Source organism: Puntigrus tetrazona, chromosome 11 (assembly GCF_018831695.1).
Source record: "Puntigrus tetrazona isolate hp1 chromosome 11, ASM1883169v1, whole genome shotgun sequence".
Classification (NCBI taxonomy): Eukaryota; Metazoa; Chordata; class Actinopteri; order Cypriniformes; family Cyprinidae; genus Puntigrus; species Puntigrus tetrazona.
The window spans coordinates 21,384,112-21,407,142 of NC_056709.1; the positions used below are offsets into that span (position 1 = coordinate 21,384,112).

Sequence of the window (23,031 nt, forward strand, 5' to 3'; positions counted from 1 at the left end):
ATGCAACTTATTAATTGTATGTGTGTTATACATATATACAAGTTTTAAACATGTTTTTCTGCATTATATCAATATATGGTTGCAGAATAAAATAATTATTATATTAAATTGATAGAATTTTTTTATAATTTAAAAATATTATTACTGCCTGTGTATTTGCACGCATATATACAATGCTAAGTTTACACTACAGGTGGAGTGCTGAGGAAAAGAAGCCAATCAAACAGAAACTGTCTGGTTTCAGAAGACTTGAGGGGAATTCTTAGCTATTTTCATAACGGTAACGTTTTTGGTTGCGTCACACACGTGACGTGTGGCATGCAAACGCTCTACAGGAGTAAGGTCAGCGCTAACATGCCGCTCCCCACACTGTGGCTCATATGGAGAGAGAGCGTGGCTGGTGGCCAGCAAGATGATCTGCTGTCTCAGACGGCTGAGAGGGGAGAGCTCTCCTTCAGTAAAGGTCACGATGCTGGCAGCGTTGGAACCGTCAACTCGCACAGCGCAAATTGGTTTGGGACAGCTCACAAAAGGTCCCGAATGCTACAGAGACCCTGACCTTTCTGTGTGCACTGTTGAATGCGCAGTTTTCCGAAGCGGAAGAACCTCCACTTCAAAATGATAATCCCAATTATCATTTGAAAAGCTGAACTGCAAATATGTGCTGGTTGCAAAATGAGAATAAATAAGGCATTGGAGGGATGGTATGGGAATGAATATAATGAGCTCCTGGGAGAATAGTCCTACATTGAGCTCGCTGTGGTAGGAAAGGATGAATGGAATCGCAACAATGCTGGCCGTGCTCACATCACACGCCGCATGTCTTGGCAACAGCAGTGTAGTACTAAAACCATGCAACAAGTCCCAAAATTCACCTGCCTGGCTTTCATTCTACACTTAACCAGTCGATACTGTACGATCATGTCGTTAAAATACTGCATGATCATGTCGTTTCAAACTTGAGTAAAATGTCTCAACGCAAGTCAATGGGGTCCAAAATTACATTAAACCCTATTGGCTTTCATTGCATGGATATTTTCTACAAACCAAGAGTTAGCCATTTTAACAATGAAAGGCCCGATAGATTTTTCTTTGCCTCGAGACATGCAAACGCTCCGGTCCTGTTTCCCCTTGACTCAGCGCGACAGCAGATAGAAAGACACATTACAGATCACGGTCTCTTACAGAGAATTATCATTCAAGCAGAATAAATGTTTCCCAATCCTATTATTCCCTGTTCATCAAAAGAGCGGAGCAGAACGGTTGCCGGGGCTGCACTGGATTGAGGGTGGATGGGGGGTTAATGTCATGGAATGATTTGCATATTATAACTCTTCCCTCTTTCAGCTATGTTTAGGCCTGGAAACAGTACATTACCAGAACAACTAACCCTGTGTGCAACTAAGCTCAGGCATGTCGAAAATTCAATCACGTAGAAACCAGTTACAATTATAATCAAAACCCGGTGTGAAGAACAAGTATAAATGTTATGTGCAATTAAGTCATAAAAGAGGCTTTTAGCCGTGAGCCTTTCACCATAATCTATTTTTACTCCCTGTATCCATAAAGTATGATTTAAAGACCTCGTCACACTGTGGTTTGTTCAAGGCCCAAAATGTAGACGCCTACATACTAACACTGTGTGCATGTCCGCACGCACATACACAGTGGGAAAGTAACACGCAGAGAGAAGGTAAAGGGTGAACAAATCCACTGCAAATACTCCTGTGTGTTTGCTGCGGTGGAAAAGGAGCGCTATATTTAGCCGTGAATTAAAGTCAAAAGCCAGTGGAGTCTTTCATACGGGCGACTAATCTTCAGCATGAGACAAGGATTATGAAATCAAAGAGAAATCCACCCAGGTGTCTCTAACAATAACTCGCATTCAAAAGAAAAATTCTACTTTGACGCAATTTAAAGACAATGTTAGAAAAGAAGGAAAGAAAGAAAGTTCAGCTTAGGCTTCAATCCATCTTTCAATATAAAAAAAATATATAAATCTTTTTAAAATCATATCTAAAAATGTGTATCGTGCGTTCGATTTCAAATCACTCTCTCACACGCAAAAGGATTGAGAATTAAGCAATAATATGTCATATGCATTTACAGAAAAATTTAAGAAATATAACAACAAAAGAAACATAATTAACATAAGTGTATACATATTAAGAAAATTATTATAAAAGTTATGGTAAGCATTAAGTTTAATTATATTGTAATATAATGAAAATATTAATAATTAATATATTTCAATACCCTGATTTTCTTTCAATAAGCCTGCAGTACAATCAGATTAAAACATCTTTCAGTTTTTTAATTCACTTTGCAGATTCTCTCTTCAAAACATCAGAATATACGTCTGCAGACTCCATCTGGGCCTACTCATGAAGCTCAGCCAACTGAACAGAGAGGGAAAAGCATAGCATAGAGATCATTTAGAGAGAGAGAGAGAGAGAGAGAGAGAGAGAGAGGAGGGAGGAGAGAGAGAGAGAGAGAGAGAGAGAGAGAGAGGGAGAGAGGGAGAGAGAGAGAGAGGAGAGGGGGAGAGGGAGGAGAGAGAGAAGAGAGAGAGGGAGAGAGAGAGGGAGGGAGAGAGAGAGAGAGAAAAGGACAGAGAGAGGGAGAGAGAGAGAGAGAGAGAGAGAAAAGGAGAGAGAGAGGGAGAGAGAGAGAGAGAGAGAGAGAGAGAGAGAGAATGCTCAGTCACAGCCAGGCTGTCCTTTCCCCATGTTATGCAGCACAGTCACTTTCCCATTGGCCTGCACCGGCAGGCGGGAAAGTATGAGAAAGAGGGAATTCCTGTGGCTTGGCATGAAGCGCTGAAGAGGCGTGGCATGTTCTCTGTTTACAGGACCCACACCGAGAAACAGCATCTCCAAGGAGCCACCGAACTCTGCTGTCTTGTTTTTACTCTCCTGTGTGTTTGGTTTCTAGTCTATCAGCGTTTCGAGTAGGAGGGCAAAGAAAGCATATGCTCATGGGATAACCCCGAAATCCCACTATGGGTGGATCTTGAAATTCTTCCCATATGAATCAGTCATACCTTAAGGTTGTATTGTTCTGTTGTGTGAAACACAGTAAAAGGTAATGTGCATGTTGAAGGTGTGCAAAAACAACACTAATACTGCAATAAAACAATCAATAAAAGTTTTACGGTTTATTGTGTTAACATATAGTATCTGTTCTAAAACCATAAAAACCAAATGTCAATATTTATCCTTATATAACAGTATCACTTTATTATTTGATAACTGGGTCACTCATAAGGTTCTATTTTAGTTAGGACAACTCGCAAGGTTTTGCAAATATATGCTCTAGCGATCATAACAGTTCTATATACACTGTATAACTATCATATACAGCACCACTACTGTATTCTATCCAGATGAACAGATCACCAAACATACTATAATTCAATCCAAATGAATTCCACATTCCCCCTCAGTTCTCATCTTAAACACCATGCTTAATGTGAAATACTATTGGTTTAATGCCTGAAGTAAATTAATAACTGATGCTTTTGGGCTTTGTAAAAGCACTCCAGAGAGAGCGAGCAGCCCGCACTAGGCCAAGAGTGGAGCGCTTAAGGTTAAAAAGCCTATTTAAATTTCAGAGTGGTTTGCTCCGTTCCTTTTTACACACTTCTCCGTGAAGTCATGCCACAGAGGGCGAGTTACGGTACGAGTCACTCCAGGTGATCTGCCTAGAAGCATACAGCAGGTAATCTGTTCTCAAGCAGAAAAACACTGCAACCATTCAGCACCATTATACAAGCTTTCACAAACGCAGCAAAAACTTAACTTTCACAACTATTTTAATGTTTAAAAACCAGTCCCATTCGCTTTCATTGCAAGTAACCAAGATTTCAGCTTTTTTGTTTTTAAAAAAAAGCATAGCCAAAGGGAAATTAATATAGTTGTTTCTGCATATAGAGACCGTATAAGAGGAAGCATTTTAATATAAAAATCACACACTTCAGCTTTACCTGAATGGCAGAACCATTGAGGCAAGCCATATCCAAAGATGAAGAATACTGTATTTGTGCACAGCTTAATATTTTGTTTAACATGTTGGGACTCGGCAGATATATAGAATAAGGTATTAGCAATTCGCAGTACAACGCATATGCAACGTTAAGAGGATTTGTGCACATAATGCCAGCCCAATATAGATGAGACTCAACATCAGTTTTCTCAGTGTCCGTGTAAACAAAAGTATCGGTCCTGTTATGAAGAGCATGCATATAGCCACGGCAGGAAAAAAAAAAAAAAAAAAAACTGGGTATGTAGGCCGCTGGTGTCAGCTGTGATAGGAGAAACACAGCCAGGACCGAACACTACCTTGTTAGTCACAGTGTTGATTGCCAGCGTTGGAGAGGCACTTCCAGAGATGATGCAGTCCATTCCCAAGTTATCCGACTCCAGGCTGTACGGCGTGGATGCCTGCAGGAAAACAAAAACGACATACTCAGCCAACTAGGATGGAGATGATGAGGGATGTGAAGTGACTTTGATTTTTATTCAAAGGCGTTTGGCATTACTCTGGTGCAAGAAATTTAAAAGCATACGCAGTAAGCGTTTATCAACAACAAAAGAGCAACACCTTTTATTTAGGTCAAAATTGGAGGCATTCTGGGAAAGATGAGCAGGAGAACGGCTCCCTGTGCTCTGTCTGTTCTTGCTGGGGTAAAAGATAACTTCAGCACGCCTGTCTCCCAAAACTGCTTATTATAAGAGGATTGCCTGGCAACAATGCGATTTTTAATTTCTGATAAACATAAATGAGATTTCGCTAAGTCACAATTTTTAATGTCAAAGAATTTCTTAAATGAGAGAGGAGGATGGGAGGAAGGGAGGGAGGGAGAGAGAGAGAGAGAGAGAGAGAGAGAGAGAGAGAGAGAGAGAGAGAGCGTCTAATCAAATATACTCCTAATAGCGAGCATCACACTATGCACAGACAGAATTCCCACTTATTTTTGCATGCAGGATCAGGCTGAGAGAGAATGGATCTAATTGGAGGTTTTTGATGTGAGTGAAGTGAGTGTCAGTATGAAAAATGTTTGTGTGTGGCCTGAGGGCAGAGCTGTGTGCCGAGAGAATGATACTCTCACTGGAGTCTAGAGTGTGGCAATTATAAATGACACCGGCCTAACTGCCTGACCATACAGAGGAAAACACGCGCCACCAACTCAACACACATGAGGTCAATTAGGCTATCAGGCTTATCACATGCGATTTCTGACATACACTTTTTTTGTTCAACCAATTTACATTCCCTTAAAGGGACAGTGCACTAAAGGGTGCGTCATATGTATGGTTTCTGATAATATTGTAATTGTGGAGCAGCCATTTAGTACATCACTCACTTTGCAACAACAAAACATGCCTTCATATCATTCACTCCATGAGCTCGATGTAGTCTGTTAGATTGCAATATGAAATCTGATTAAATGTATACATTCAACATAAAATATTATGTTTTTTTCTAATACAACCATTACTAGTAAAATCAGTGCTGACAAACACATGAAGTATATGAAAAATGTCCCTCCAGCTGTCCACAGTCCTATATCAGTCAAGATACTAACAGAAACACACATAGCAAAATATTGTTTTGATAATTAACAAAATCCCTGAAATTTCTGTGTTATAATTTCAGTTAAAGATTTGGTTTCCAATTTGATTCGTTTAAATTATCCTGAATATATAGTAGCCAGTAAACGGCAATTTTTCTCCATTTATTTAAGCTAATTAAACATTGAAGAACAGTAAAAACAAACAAATTATATACACACACTTCATACAGAATTTTATACAGTGCTTATATTTAGCAAAATGCTCCTCTCCAGCATAGATTTTTCTATCTGATTAAGAAAGCTGTATTCTTTCTTTTAACATACCTTGGGATGTTCATTCATGTTTATTCTATGCTTTACTAGTTAAAGTGGAGGAGATGATCAATTCACATGTTTTACGCCACAGCTTCCGTTGACGATAATCTGCTACTCCTCATTAAATAGCGCCAAAATAGCACTTTGCTTCATATCAGAAGTAAAAGAACAAAGCTTTTTTTACATTTTCAAATGTAATGGTCACTACAATGATGTGTTCATTAACTGAAAGCCCTAGTTTTAATTTTGTCAATATCGTACAATAAAATGTTTGGTGTGCATTGCTAAAAACGAATAGTTTAAGCTAACATTTTTTCCCCCACCATTGTGCTTTTGACTACGATTTTTTCACAGTCTGACGCCTTGATAAATAACATGCTTCTTCACAAACGCTCTTATCATCTATATGGTTTCCTGTCAAAGTTATATGTCTACATGTCTTCAATCCCCGCCCCTTACTCTTACTATAGCTGAACTTTTTTTGGTTTGCCTGCCTCCGATCCACAACGCAGGGCTGGACAAAATGATGCAAGATGCCTCTGAGCCAGGTCAACCTCAGAGGCCAGCATCGAGTGCAGCCGAGTTGTATATTCCGGTGAGCGCTGCTCATAAATAATGGAAGGAAAAAGCTCTGGCTGAAAATAACCAGCGCAGAAACTCTGCATTAATTGATGTTTGCTAAAAAATGACTGCAGAATGCAACGTATGTAAAGGCTGCCTGGGGCACAGTTTATTAATAAGCTGGACCCCCTCTACAAGATAAACTGAGCCACACTGAGTGAGACAGCTATATAAAAAGATATGAGCGTGCAATCAGAAAACCTGTGCACGGCACGACTGTAAAGCACTGACTGAGACATGAAACAAAGCCAGAGTTCTCGACTCAGGAAATATTCAGTCCCGTCTCATTCTTTTCCATCAACACACCAAGCCCATGTTGTCACATATTTCTGGCCTTGTAAAAAAGCAAAAACTCAACATAGGCGGCATCATTCTAAGACAGACTGTCTGCAAGATAATACTGATGGAAAAAAAGACACTTGAGCAATATCTTTATTTTGGAAAGAAGCTTCTATGACAAAACTAATACCATACTCCGTAAACATTAAATCTTCTGTGTGGTTGCTTGGTTGGTTTTGTTTGTTGCTCTTTCCAAAAAAATAAAAAGTATGTGCAATGAGCCATCAACACATACTCTGAATAATTATTCTGCTGACCATTAAAGTTTAGAAACATGAATTTGACTAATATAAGATTTTTACACCTGCAATCCTTTTACTACAGAAATCTGTTTTCACAGAAGGGGTTCAAGTGATCCTTACTAAATGCAGCATTTTTTGTAACATTTTAAAACAAATCTCTTTACATACACATGCACACACTGACATAACATCCAGACAAAAGCGAGGTAGATTAAAAGACCTGATTCATGAGATTAATTTGTTTGTGTGAATAATAAAAAATTGAAGCAAATGTATCTATATATTATATTTAAATTATTTCAGCTTTTAAATCACACTCATCTGAAACCTCAAATCTTGTGTAAAATGATTTCTATTTCTATGGTAGTGTTGATTCATTGGAACAGATTTGGGAGAATTTTACCATTATTTTGTTTGCTTGCCAATGAATCCTCTGCAGTGAATGGGTGCCGTCAGAATGAGAGTCAGCTGATTAAAACAAACTCCAGTAAAGAAAAAAAGCTGTGCGTTTGTAATAAATCCTTCATTTTGACATTTTTAACTTTAAATCCCTGCTTCATAAGACATTACCTAATGGACTGGGTTTGAGTGGACCCCATTCACTGCGGAGTATTGCTGAGCAAGTGATGTAATGATACATTTCTCTAAATCTATTCTAAAGAAGAAAAACTCAATTTGGATGCGTAAATGTTCTTTTTTGGGTGAACAATCCCTTTCTTTAAACATTTTTAAAGAAAAAAAAAACTAATTTAACTTCAGATATTCTTGTAATTCAACACTTCAAAAAATGCTTTCCCCCCATGAGTTTGAACTGTTTTGAAAAACATCAATATATGAGGTAGAAACTTTGATATGAAATATCGAAAATCTTCTAATTGCTTTATTATTTTTTTACATTATATTTGGCAATTTATTTATTAATTAATATTTATTTGTAAATCACAAGCAACAGGAAAAGTTATGATGCCTCTGAATATTGTTATGGAGAATGAGGAGAGATAAAATTACTGTGCTGCAAACACTGTCCTAAACACTGAGGCAACTGAACAGTAATCTAAGCAACCACAGGGTCAAGAGAAGTGATGAAGCAAATCAGTGACATTGAGCTTGAACTGGGAGAGTGAGACACTTGCTGTTTTCTGCTTTTTGATCACTCCCGGACTCGAAGTAATGAGCTAAGTTTGGCTTGAGAAAGTCTGTATGTCTGAAAGCCGACCACCAGGGGGTCTCGGAGCACACACATAAGCTTAAACCCACACACACACACACACACACACACACACACACACACACACACACACACACACACACACACACACACACACAAAAACAAACTTTCACTCACCCGCTCTCCAGACCGTGGCCTCTTCTTGGGTCGTGTGGGCAGCGTGTCCTCCTTTGGATTTGTGTCGATTGCCCAGTACGAACCCTAAAAACAAGATGAGGACGGAATATTAGTCCCAAAGCAAGTCATCATACTCTAAAATAGTGGTCAACTTAAAGCCATTCAATAAAACTTTGATGAAAAGCAGAGCACGATAATCAGCGGGGTTTCCAAGAGAGAAACTTCTGTAATCAGATATCGGGCGCATTCGCCGTCAAACACGTACAACTTTTAGTTCATCAAAGTTTCAGCAGGCTCATTTGTAAGCCCGTCACGTCAGGAGAACGTATATATTGAGGTGCGAAGAAGTTGGGTCTTTTGCTACAGCCGTTTCTTGCGCTCGCTCTCTCGCTTCGCATTTCTCCTGAGCCTTGGCAGAGGCAGGTAAAATGTTAAGCCCCTCCTGAAGCCCCTCTTCCTCAGCCGCAGGTTTATCGATTGCTCCTGTTCAGGGCTGGACACAGAGGTGTTGGATTTCTGGTCAGGTCTGAGCTCTGATAATCAGGCAGAAAATAGCACACCTTGGATTGGGGCTGCTGGTATCCAAGCACCCAAGACCCTGGCTGAATAATTTATCTTTGCATTCTTCCTGTTTAATTTATTTTTCAATAGTGCTGCTCTTCCCAGAAGCTAAAGGCAACTCTGGCCACGAAGTTAGGCAAAAAGAAAAAGAAATTAACCTCCAGGCTTGGGTTTTATTTTAAAATATTTCATATTACATGGGATAAGATCTCAATTGTCCAGAGAGGGTGCGATCAAGACCTTCAAAATTACTTGTGCACAGCTCATGCGTGCACCTAAGCAAGGAGAATAATTGAAAATCACCAAAGGATTTGTCTAGACAGCATGCTTCAGGTTCCTCAAACGTTCGGCCTCCAAAGACATATTGATAAAATGATGTAAATTTCTGCATTTAAACAGCAATACGGCACAGGTTAGAAGCTACGGAATGGCAATGAGCAAAGCTCCGGTGCCTGAACGTTTTTTTGCAGCCTCCCAAGACTACCTTAAGAAAAGTTCATAATATCCCCGTTTTAATACACAGGGGTTGCAGCCATTTGATAGTCAAGTGTGATTACAGCTAAAAAAAAAAACAATTGGACCAATGGCAACGCTCACAGCATGATCACACCTTGCATTAAAATGCCTTCTTTTTGGCCTTGCAAGCGGTGTACTAAAACCAGCCTAGCGAGAGAATGTGACACAAGTAACATTAATCAAATGGTAAACCAGGCATTCAAATTTTTACATTTATAAATGCTTATCACTTTTAATTCTAACTTTTCATAAGAGCCTCATCTAATTTTACATTCTTAGAAGGTACATAATGTATACACACACACACACATGTGCATGTATATACTAGTGATATAATTAAACAATTAACTGTGATTATTCACATACCAAAATAAAAGATTACAGAATATATGTGCACTGTGTGTGTATATATACACACACACACACACAAACAATACTAAAAATTACATTAAATATTACAAAGCAGGATTACCCACAATGCCACTCCAATTCTAACAGTTTTAACTTGCCACTAATTATCTGGGAACATGCATGACGTATCTTTAGAGAGCAAAAAAAGTCAAAAGCATATCATGACATTCACAGAATAAATCATCGTTCTGTACATATTATCTATTCTATGCAAATTAATAAACAGTGCATGGCACTTGAGTTGAGAGGTACGCTGATGTGAAAGGGTCTTCAGTTTCTTTATAAATTCTAATGCAGCAAGAGTAGTTTAAAAATGTTAAAGGTAGTAAGTGCTCCCACACAATAAACAGACTAGATAAGTACAGCTACTCTCGAATAGTTTAACAAATGGTGAAACATGATTTTCACATTATACCATTTACGCATTATATTCCAGCATTAAACCATCAGAGTTCATAACATGCGCGACAATTTCCCTGTAACAAACATCCTAGTGTTCTTTATTTCAATTTAAATAACCATGTTCCTGTAATTGATGCAGTGACGATGAAGGACAGCTGAAGGTGACTGAGAATGCTGGCAGTCTGTTACACCTAGCAGATGTAATTTAAATTAAAACTACTGCAAGACACTTTCACTGTGGAAGGGGAGGCTGAGTAGCGTTCCTTTTAATTAGCTGAAAAATCTTGAAAAACTGAAAGCCCTTGGGAGGGGAGTATCTGTAGGCTGCAACACAATCCCTGGAGAGAAAGCAACGTTTAAAGAAATCCATGAAAGGAGAGTTTACATGAATCTGAAATATAGGGCAATACAATAAGATTGTGTCGAGGTTACTTCTTTAGATAATAAACTCAGCTGAACCTCAAAATTAAAAGCCATTAAATGCACAAAAGACCATTAATATACCTAACCTAACAATGATTATAGTGAAGCTTATAACCTTTGATAGCACTTTACATGTTTGGTAATGTTTTATCCAAAGGAACTTAAAATGAGGAACATATCAATTTACTATTACACAAAAGTTTAGGATTGGATACATTTACATTAAACTGATCAACAGTGACAAAAAAACTGGAAGGATCATGTGACAATGTCTATTAACATATTTTAACACAAAAAAGTCAATAATTTGTAACATTTGCCAAGATTACTATTCTTAATTTTTGAGCAAATAAATGCAGCTATTGTGACCAGCCTTCTTTCAAAAAATGTAAACATAAATATGCGTGTGCTGGGTTTTGCAGCGGCTTAATGGTACAGTATGGATCCTAACAGGAAAAAAAAAAAAAAAAAAAAAAATCAGCAAGACAGTCTCAACGCAGGCTAGACCTCTCTGACCAGAAGTCTACTCAAGGGCAAATGCGATTGTATCTGCCCCAAAGTTCGGCCTTCCTCATTCTCAGCAGCTGCTGTGGATCACAAAGGTGAAGTGAACAATCGTTTTTGCCATCTCTGAGAAGCACGCCTCAGTTACTATCTCGCACAAACAGCAGGGTCCATATTCCTGCCGTATTACAATATTGATGGAACATATCAAGAGAGCCCCGCGCAGCTTTGAAGTTCTCCTTCCAGGGGGGAGGGCTGTGTGGAAGGAGGCAAATTCCAAATTGAACATTAGGGATGCAAGCATGTTGGCCGTGCATTCGGAATAGAATCCATCCAGCGATAGATTATTTTGTATTTAGTGGAGCACATCCCAAGAGTGTCAATATCAGAGGATTACAGCAAAACATGAAATTAGCATTCAGTCCCCATCCCCTGCATGCCTCGGCTCTTCTCTTTATGTCGCGCTGTGAGCGTATGTGCATGAACGCGCTCGCACAAGATGGCTGAGGATACAGAGAAATGATTGTGTGAGCGTGTGTGTGTTTTGGCATTAGTGCTTTATAGGAGAAAAAAAAAATAGTTAATCGGGGTTTATTGATGCTGTATTGATGCACTGACAGCATTGTATATATCTTTTTAAAATGATAGACGTGTTATCAGATGTGCAAGCGTATTTTAAGATGCATATTGCTCCGCACTCTGGCCTACACGTGAATCAGTCTGGGCTGTATTTGCTCTGGCGAGTGTGGCTAGCGGTACACCGACTGAGGAGAAGCAGGTGGTGGTCTTCCCCCCTCTTGTGCAGTAAGTGCCGGGCTGAAGTGCTTTCTCCTCTCCCCGAGAGAGCTCCGGAGAGCGCTTTTAAAACGTTACTGCGAGTGCTCGCTCTCATCTATTTTCACAAAGATACGTATGCATTTTTTAACGGCCGGATCTGCTCTGGAAGCGGCATTTTGTATTTAGCCAATGTACGAAACCTGCGTTTCTGAATAAAACAACACTACATATGGAGAAAAAGGAGAACGCTTACCTTTCCCGGGTCATCTTTGGAGCGAGGCACTTTGAGAAAACACTTGTTCAAAGAGAGATTGTGCCGTATTGAGTTCTGTAGGAGGAAAGGGAGAAAGAGAAGTGTTTAGGTTGTTTATAGGTTAATGAGACTCCTGCATGATATTGCACTACAGTAGTACCTAAAACCCTCATTTACATGCAGCCTATAGCGCACTGTCAGACGGCGGCATAGAAATCGTGAGCATGTAGAGTCCCTACAAATAAGAGAATATGAATAAAACACTGGGGTATTATAACCCAGAGCCTGCGTCATCTTTTCTGCACTATGCAAAGCAACCGGGCCAGAGAAATATATTAAAGATATTCATCTTGCTGCAGACGACAGCCTAAAAAAAAAAAATGCAGGACGATTAGGACGATTGCAGAATATTGAAACTCCTAAACTCAATAATAAAAACCCCTGACTCAACTATTTTTAACTACACAGAGATTTTTCATAACTTCTGAGATTCCCACACATGTCCGAATGCCTTGAGACTGCTGTGACAATGAAAAAAAAAAATACTATACATGAAGGATGTCCTGAGGTTAATTTAAAAAAATAAATAAATATATAAAAAAAAAGAGATCCAGTTTAATAGCATAGTAATTAATTAATCATCCCGTTCCTCAGGGGGAAATGAATTATGCAAATTATTTTTTTCTAAACTTACACAATTCTTTAATGAGCAAAAGGTAATTTTGCAGCATGTGAGGGATGAATCAGCAGGAGGCGGCTTGAACGCACATCATGCCTTAATGCTCGGCGAGTTCCAGCTGGAGCTCAGCCAGCCACTTGGCTTAAGACACTAGAAACGCACAGGTTTTGAAATCATTTGACCAAATTGTATTGACAGATGGCTGTGATATAAAAGCTCTGGGATCTTTGCATGAGCTGGTCTGGTGTGGAACGAGCCTACCGCGAGAGAAATGCTCACGAGAGAGGCGATTAGATGAAAACGGTAAGCAAACACACAGTCTAGGTTAATATGTGATGAATTTGTGTGAAATAACTACCGCATAACATCTAATGAGGGCAATGACGGGCCGTTTCCTTTGGGCCGATCAGGGTTGACTGCAGGTGCATGTTAGATGTTTAACAACAGACAGAAGGGAACGACACGTCAAGGTGAGGGAGTCTCTCACTGCGTCAGCAATACTGAAACCATTAGCGGCAATAAAGGTGAGCTCTCCAGGAGAGCCGAACCTGATAGTTCATGAGATGCACGCATAAAAACAAAGACAGGTCAGAACAGTTTATAACCCGTTGTTGAACCTGCTGCATCTGTCCACAGACCCTAATCTCATAGAGCATTAAAACTTTAGCAGCCACATTAACTCTAGACACTGCAATATCTAAGGTTAGTTACGCAGACAACGTCGCATTCTCTCTGTCCATGGGAAAAAAAAACAAAACACGTCAACTAAAGCCAGCTCTGCGATAACAATGTGCAATTTGGTCATTTTGAACGTTTGAGTACTTGACAGATAAAACAGAATGGCACGTCAAGGAGAGCAGATGAAGCAGGATCTTTCAATTTTTTTTTTATAATAATAATGTCTTCAACATTAAAAAGCATTTGCTTCCCTTACGGAAGATATAATTCATGGAGTTTTTGATCTTTTTGAAATAGATTATTTTGTTGTTGTTGTAGAAAATATATTTGATTTTAAATTTAATTAATTATATTTAATAAATAGTAAATAAACATTAAAGTATTACGGCCATAAGATGCCATATTTAGTCATTTGCTATTTTAGTAGTATATTTTCATTGTATCAAACAAACATGCTTCAGCTCGTGGGTTTTACAATCTGCACAGGATCACTGAATAGATGAAAGGTATCACTTTCCTGTTCAAAGCAATGATTCTGTGTCCACCTTCTATCAGGTTAGGTGGCAACTAGCTAAGTGGACATGCGGGTCAGACAGGCAGGTCTCTTTTCCTGGCTGTCACGCTCTCGCTTTTGTCCTCCACTGCTTTAACCTCCCTCTCTCTTCTCTGTCTCTCCTTCTTTCTCTGCTGGGGGCCGGAGGGTTCAAGGCTGGCTCAGCAGGACTCCTGCAGACAGACACGGCTAATAAGCACTACTGCACCAGTCCAGTCTGTCTCCAACTCTCTATCAGGGGAACTAACCAGGAGAGCCGCAGGGCCAGCTGCCATTCTGACACACTGAGTTTGAGTGTGTGTGCGTGTGAGTGTGTGTGTGAGAGAGAGAGAGAGAGAGAGAGAGAGAGAGAGAGGAGGGAGAGGAAAAGGAATGACCAAAAGAAGTCAGGGTGTGACAGCTTGTGTGTGTAAAAGCCCATTCTTTATCAGATGGACATTGTACAGTGAAAGCTTCCAAACCCAATGCTAGTTATAAACATCAGCAACATGCCGTACTTCACCAATAGAGTTTGTCTGTAAAACAACCCTAATATATTAAGACCTCTACATTTGATCACATATTTAATAGATATTTTAATATAAATATTTAAATAATAAATATATGTATTTCATAGTTCACAAAATATTATATAAATATAACTATTAGTAATGTATTACTAATCAAAATTAACAAATATTTCATTAGATTACATATTATAAATATTTAAACATTAAATATGCATTTATTCCATATTTTATATACAAATACACAGGCCTACATTATTTATGACATGCATATTATAATACTGAAAGACAAAAGATGCTAATAAAAAATAGTAAATTACTAAATATGGCATTTTACTGCTGTAATAAAATACTTAGAATATTTACTTTATATCATTTATTAAATAGACAATTACATTTAAAATCAAATAATTTTTCAACAAGTTTACCTTTCACAAAATAATTTATTTTGAAAAAGTCAAAAACTCCTTCCATTTTTCTCCATGAATCATATATTCCACATGGGCAGCAAATGCGTTTTCATGTTGACAATATTATTATTCATGACACTATGAAGTGCTACTATGCCTTCCATCTTTGCACACTTAAGGTAGGACACGCAACCTGTCTAAATTCAGCAGAGAGGCCTGCTTGTCACTGAACTACATACAAAACACACCCATATTTCTTCGACCCTGCATTCAAACTGGAAAATGAGTTTTACTTTTTGTGTTGTGTCTGTCAAGCACGTCCTGTCTGACAGCATCTTGACACAGTAGACGCTAACTAACCAAATGTCATTCCTGAGCATAACAAATGACAGAGAGTAACAAATATTCCACAACGCATGAAATGACGTGCAGCTAACATTTCAGCATGTCTTATGCCTGATTCCATAGATTAAAGCTGGAGCAGAAGCACCGCAGTGCACTGAAGTGATGAAGAGGAAGAAGAGAGCTGTAGGAGTCACGAGGATGAGGAGCTACATTAAAAGGGTCAGACACTGAGCTCTGTGGGAGTGCCTGTCCATTACTCGGTGGGCTGAGATGTACCTGCGTTCCCCAGCGGGAGTGCTCTCTAGTAAACCCCCTGCAAACGGTCTCGCTCACAGTCAGCGCACCCATCCGCCCACTCACCCCTGGCCTCTCGCCCACTTCTCCCGACATGACAGAAGGGCAGGCGGGGGAAAGTGGGTCAGGCTGACCTCCTCGTCCCGAGTATCAAGCGCTCAGCGTGAGTCAAAGGGACAGGCCGTGTCGCAGCGGAGTTCTTCATCAAGGACGTACCGCAGTTCCCCGCCTGCTCAGCCCAGGGAGCCCAGGTTACAGCAGAACCATCCCATCAGTGCCCGCAAATCCAGCCTGACATCCTCACTCGACAAACCACGACACAGAGGGAGACTTTAAATTATGAGGGGGGGGTTGGCCAGGAAACTGATGACGACTTGATTACAAGATAAAACACATTTTAACATCTGAAGGTCTCAATGTAAAGCCCTCTTATATGGCAGAGCAGCTGTATGCATATAATTCATTTCAGTCTCTTAATGTGCTGTAACTGAAAATATTAACAAATGAACGATACAATGTGTGATCACAATAATAATTCAAAAAGACCTCTCAATACTTCTTAGAATTTTGTAGATAATGATAATAGATAATATTTTGCTGAGTGGGTTATTGTTCTGTTATCTGGCAGGTTTAAGGCTGCCGTGGTATAGTCTCACGTAACAAGACCTTAAGGCTAACGGCTAGAGGTCTGGTAATATATGGTAGTGATCACCGGCCAAGGCCCGTCCATGAGACCTTTGACCGACATGCCAAACAACCAATCAGAGTTTGTGATGTTCCGTGTCAAGTTTCGGGGGGTGGAAATGTCGCCACAATAACAGACCGGTGTGTAATAAGCGCTCATCATTACAGCTGTGAACATGACAGCTTTCTTATTTTCGTGAGGGGGTTTGGCTTCACTAAGTCTTTGTTTCCAAACAGAACATTAAAGAATGCAATACAAGCATCTCCCAGAAATCAGAGTCAACCGATCTGATGACGATTTTTAAACTCCTGAAGTGTTCTAAACTCATCCGTGGGCATGACATCTGAGGCGGAGACTTGCCATGGACAGATGACTCCCAAAGCTTTTAATATTACTCATATTCTGTGCAATAAATTACAGGAGTAATAGGAGTAACTTTTTTAAAAAGTTAAAATGGATTTTTACCTATTATGGGCATTTTTTGGCTTTTATATAGCCTTCTTTCTAACCTTATCAAACGTATGCACCATCTTGTGTGTCAAATTCACACTTTTAATCAAAAAATTCAAAAAGTAAAACTCAATAGACTGTTCCCAATAAAAAAAAATTTGTGTTTGCAACGCAGAGGTGGCACAAAAGCTGCATCTGAAGTGTCATATAGATGCATTCACACAGACGTTTAACCTGCAGTTACAAATGCATAAATAATGTTTTTACGTTAAACAAGGTGGCAAGTCACTGTAGGAGTGAGTCATTGAGTCATTCATTCAACCGAGTGACTCATTCAGCTTTTCAAACGTCATATATTGCTAGGAAACGCAAAACAATTCAGGAACAAAAACAGGAACTGTTGTGTCTAAACATTTCTTAACTTCAGATTTTATCAGATGATATCATTTTAAAAGATAAGTATTTCATTTATATTGTATTTTGGGGTAATTTTGGGTATTAAAAGTATTTTAATAGACTAAATCAGAGTGAAAGCGTGTTTTTTAATATACTTGATGTCAAATTGCATAAAGTTTAAACAACAACTACAATATTTTCCATAGATGATATAGATCACACACCCCTAATGTACAGTATGCTTAATGTAAAAAAAAAAAAATCCATTTGTACGGCTTTAACTTGTTAATTTGCCATGATCGAGCAAAACAAAAAGTTACATTTCAATACTCCAGGGCACAAAGGACATCCCAGACACAGCCTGGAATTCCCAGCATTCCTTCATATACACTGTGTCACTTCTGTGCAGTGTTCCCCGTTCCCACCCATCCCATACAGTATTTTGTTTTCTCTCTCTCAAACGCATTCGATATCTTTGACATATGGGCTTTTCCACAAACCACGCTCAAGTTCCCTCAGCCACTGCAGTTCCTGACAAGCCCTTTGCAAACACAGAGACGTACACAGGCATTTCTTAAGCTTGCAATATCTCTACACACGTTAGGGAATGTAGCACGTTGGCAGACTATGTTTGTAATGGGTGTGGGAAGATGCTGGGGCTGGTTTTTTCATGTACGTGGTGAGAGGAGGCACAAACGGTGCTCTTAACTGGACTCGGGCTGGAACACACCATCCAGCTCGCAGACTAAACCTGTGAAAATATCCAGCACCTTTGACAGACAAGCCATGCGACTGCTGCCTGGAACTGGATGCAGTGAGGTTTTAATCCACTTAGAGCATGGAGAATCCCTCACCCTCGGCCACAGCGATGAGGACAGCATGACTGAGTGTGAGAGAGGCTGGAGCTGATAAGGCGCTAAGATGTGGGGGCCCCTTGTTAAATGAGTAACAGGAAGGCATCACACTGGAGCTGTACCTGAACTCTGGCATTGGTATTACCATCAGTTTCAGGTGATCCTAGCACAAAGACCCACCAGCTACAATACATATTAAGCACTATACTGACTGGCATACAAAATAAATCTTGCACATGTAATTTTATGGTTCAAAATGATCATTTATTAAAAAAACAAACAAACAAAATCATTTAGTTTTACCGCTCTAATTTTATTTATATCACATTTGTTTAGTGCATTTGGCAGCACTTATTAATTGTGGTTAATGTTCATTTTACATATACTAATTCATGTTTAAAACATATTAGGCATGCACAATATTGGATTTTTGCCAATAATTTTCAACTCATTTTCGCCAATAACTGATGCCAATATCGATGTATAGTTTTTAAATTCTGCTTAGTTTTAATCAAGCGATTTTTGTTCAAATTATTTTATATAGACAATACACTGAAGATTTGAAAATAATTATAAATAAACTACATATTAAATCACTGCATTTTTGTTCAGAAAGATGCAGTAGTAATCTTAACATTTTATGATTTAACATTTGTAAATGATCTAAAGCAAAAGTTCACATTCATGAATAAATCAAATTGAATAATTGTGTATATACTAAGTGTAATCTGACTGGTGTCATTTACTATACTATTTGATCAGAAGCACAATGTACGGTTTCATTTTATAAGAAGCAGGCCAACGAAATTAAAACTCATTAGTGAGTGCGCATTAGGACTCCATCACGCACCGAGCGTGTGTATTCTGTAGTGCTATCCTGTAGTACATTCTCACTTTAAATGCAGTGTTCCAAAACAATGAATCCTATCACCATGTAGTCAAAACTTTGCTTCAAGAATGAGCAACAATGCTCACGGTTGAGTGAATGTGTTCTCATAAGCAAGACATATCGGCATAATTTTTCATATCGGGCCAAAGTTGATATTTACATTTAAAGCCATTTTTGTCCCATTCTGATAATGATCCAATAATATTGTGCATCCTTAAAACGTATAAGTTTTCTAAATGAACACTAATTATCAACAAATACTGTTAAAAAAATAAAATAAAATCATTGTTAGTTCAGTAAAACTTGTGCATTAACCGGCTGATTTTATAAATAAAATATAAAATTACAATCCCCTAAATTGCTAGCATTGTTAATGCAATAAATTATATTTAGCACTGAGCACCTGACAGCTGCATGTCACACTGATTTACCATAGATTACCAGAGAATTAATACCAGACAAACGACCTTTCACTTTTAAGAGTGTAAATAGGCTGTGATACCTGAGTACGTGCCCTATATATTTTCATTTCACGAAAAAAAAATGATGAACTTATTTTTAATTTAAACGTCTGACAATCACTTGAGAAAAAACACCAAAGTTGAGCAAAACGGCATTTCTAACTTCAGCTTTAAGACAAACAGCCCACAATCGAGCAGCAATGGACGACTAGTTTAACGATTTCTCAACTTCATTTTTCAAGGACTTCAAAGGTATTTGATCTCTTTTCTCTTGGCATCTAGTAGCAGTGTGTTGGCACGCAACGTTTTTAAAGCCCATTCCATCTCTGATCTTTACTCGCTTATACGTCGTTTTAATAAAACATGAAGATTTTGCTAGCTGCAGCAAAAATGAATGCCAAGGTGAAAACCACAATAAACATAAAGAGCCCCATTACACCGAGATCTGAATCGCTCGCAATGAGAAAGAGTTGAGAAGCGGCACGGTCAATACAAGCATGATGTAATACCGCGTGCAGTGTACTCTGTGAAGTATTGCGATAATTAAAATTTGCAGATGCTGTACAAAGTAATATAACACCTTGGGGAACTGACTAATTCAGAGTTTAAATTAAACCCATCTTTCATGTAAAGTATGTTAATTTATAAGACTAATAATACATGAGTACCGTGGTAAGTGAGCCCTGAACAGATACTAGACTAGACAATGCATGCATGATGATACTGGCTTTTTTCTTCTCCAGATTTATTTTTTTATTTTTATTTTTTTATCTTGACCAAATTAGCAAAGAATCTGAGGAAGCCTTGAGGACAGAGCCAGTGACTATGTCAAATTTCAAGTGCAAGTCTCTTTATTTCTTTGAAAGACACAGGAGTGCTGATGAAATAAATAAATAGCCTTAATAACCCCTTTGAGCATCTTGAGAGTCTGGCTCCATGATCCTCTTATATAAAAAGAGGTGAAAGTGGCAATGAAAGTCTTCCAAATGGACTTCCTCTTCTACATAAGAGCCTAGCTGTAGCTCCGTCACAAACACTTCGCTAGGCTTTACAAACTAAACTGTGAAAAGTTTTCAATATAAATACAAAAATCAGTCTCCAACTGTGTGACCAGAGTTCAGAAAGAGACAAGAGAGGACTATTCATTCAGATTTTCTTTCCATGTTAGGATGGCTTTGTCACCCAAGGTGCTTTTAAAGCAAAGAGATCTTTAAGACCTGAGCCATTTCATATGACCTGACCTCTCTCTGGATATTTCAAAACCCTCTGTATCGTTTTCTACATGTGTTCAAGGCTGCAGTACTTACTTTAGATTAACAGCAGAGAGTCCAATTTAAAACAGCAGCCATTAAATAAGGATTTTTAAATGTTTTGGGAAGAAATTCACTGGTAATTCTGACTAATAGGTCAAAAAAAAAAAAAAAATTAAAAAGGCACTTGTCTGGAGTTTTTAATCAATGTCCTATAAAGCTGCATTTTTAGCAAGGCATGTTCGTACTTACTGTTGAAAGCCTAACAAAAGAGCTTTTTCAGCAATTTTATAACAACCTTGAAGAACATCAAATTCCACAGAATCCTGCCTTGCTCTGGTTTAGAGAGAAGACATTCAGAGGATTAGCTTGATTGAATTCTTCTGCACTCTGTAGAGATCGGTAGACAAAACAAAGAAACATGTCCTTCTACATCAATTGCAGCTAGACACTCATACATGAAACGGGACACAATTAACAACCTATAAGATAAAGCATTTCCTTTATTATGCAAACCAGATATGGATGGAGAGATTGGATCAAGAAAAATGGACGTTACACACAATGATGGCCAGGTCGTTGGAAATGACATAAATGGATTTATAAGACTAGGAACATGCTTTCGGAATTTTAAAACAAATAATAATTTTTACTTCATGCTGACAAAGCAAATGGTCGCTAAAATAACTTATAACTTACAATATATAATATAATATACATTATTCAGCATATTGAAAAAGCTCATTTCAGAGCGATTAAAGCCTGGGGCTTGGCAAGTTTAGGGTCTCTATTAAATGTGTCATGGCAAAAGGAAAATCAAAGTCAATCAGTATTATGTGCAAAAGCATCACATACAGTTGACCAGTTTTCAAGTCCAATCTCTGTCCTACTGTTCTGAGTTAAGCTAACACTTTTGTCCTGACCTGGACCCATTATGTAATGCAATGGCTTTATACCAACTACTAATTTTATTAAAGCACAGTCATTTAATATGTTCCTGTGTTCTAAATTGATCCAAAAAATTGAATAAATGAATACATGCAATATTTTTGTTGTGAGATTTAAAAAATATATATACTTTATATAAATGTACTCTACTATTCAAGTTTGAGATCAGTATTTATTTAAAAAAAAAATTTAAGATGGAATTTTTAAACGATGCAATTAATGAATCCAAAAATCACATCAAAAGGGTTAGACGAAATTCAAATGCTATTTCCTGTATGTCATGCTTTAGACATTGATAATGATAAATGTCTTTCTGAGTATCAAATTTGCATACTTGAATGGCTTCTGATATAGTGACCCTAAAAGTCTGAACAACATTGTAAATAATCAGCTAATGTCCTCTATGAAATTACCTGCTGACAAAAAGCAACACTTCTGCATTCACCAACATGAATAATGTTCTTTGCTTCAGGTTCAGATGCAAGTGATCTGGGCGTAATATAGATGCTTTTATAATTCACAGACAATGCCAGAACAAGAGGTAAGGAATGTCTCACAAAAGCACAAAAGAATTTTACACCACAATAAAAACGTTTCCAAATAGGCAAGTAATCCAGTAACGCCAAACTGGTGGTGCTACATAACACAAAAGCCAATGTGTATTAGTTCAGTAAAAATCAGGAATATCTCACCGAGGCAGACAGAGAACTTGGCACTTATGTGTGGCATAGCTGCGTTGAGTTTTAAAGAGAGAGCTCTTTGCTCCCCTCTCCTCGGAGGAGCCGCAGAAGGTTATGAAAGATTGCAAAGCAAAGAGACGTCTCCCAGTTTATCCTCCCTGAAAGCCTTCGTGTGCTCTCAGTTCCAGATGAGCGATCTGATGAGAGCCATTTGTCAGGCCCTCCTCTTAATTATCAGCCGGCTCAGAGCGGCATCCTGCAACAGCTACTGACAATGGCACTTTGGGCCTTATTCAGCACTGCCTCAAAACTGCTGTCAGACAGAGACACGGTAAAAAAAAAAAAAAAAAAAAAAAAAAAAAAGCAGTGTTCGTCTAAGAGTGGAGTGAAAGCTACTCAGCATACCGAGTTCAAAACACTCGTGCATTACTTCTTGTCTATTATAGAATCGGAAGGTACAGTTGTTGCCTTTCCGTGCCACACAGATTGGTGGGAAGGAAAATCATTTAAATGTTATAATTTAGGTCCATGCCAACAGATAAAACACAGGGTTAAGGAGCTGCGTGGGAGATGTCCCTTTATAATCAGGGCTACGAGGAAGAAAATGAGAAGACAGTTGGGCAGAGAGCAGATGATATTAATGCTAGGGGGGAAATTGGTTTGTGGTTA

General features: G+C 38.5%; 1 protein-coding gene across 1 annotated transcript in view; it reads right to left on the minus strand.

Moving 5' to 3' along the window:
* The window catches only part of foxj3 (forkhead box J3), a 73,909-nt gene that overhangs the window by 12,670 nt on the left and 38,208 nt on the right, over positions 1-23,031 (minus strand). Inside the window, exons 3-5 of the mRNA XM_043252033.1 lie at positions 12,285-12,359; positions 8,438-8,521; positions 4,341-4,442 (exon numbers count right to left, since the gene is read on the minus strand). Coding sequence (XP_043107968.1) covers positions 4,341-4,442; positions 8,438-8,521; positions 12,285-12,359 — 261 coding nt within the window. The remainder of the gene's footprint in view (positions 1-4,340; positions 4,443-8,437; positions 8,522-12,284; positions 12,360-23,031) is intronic.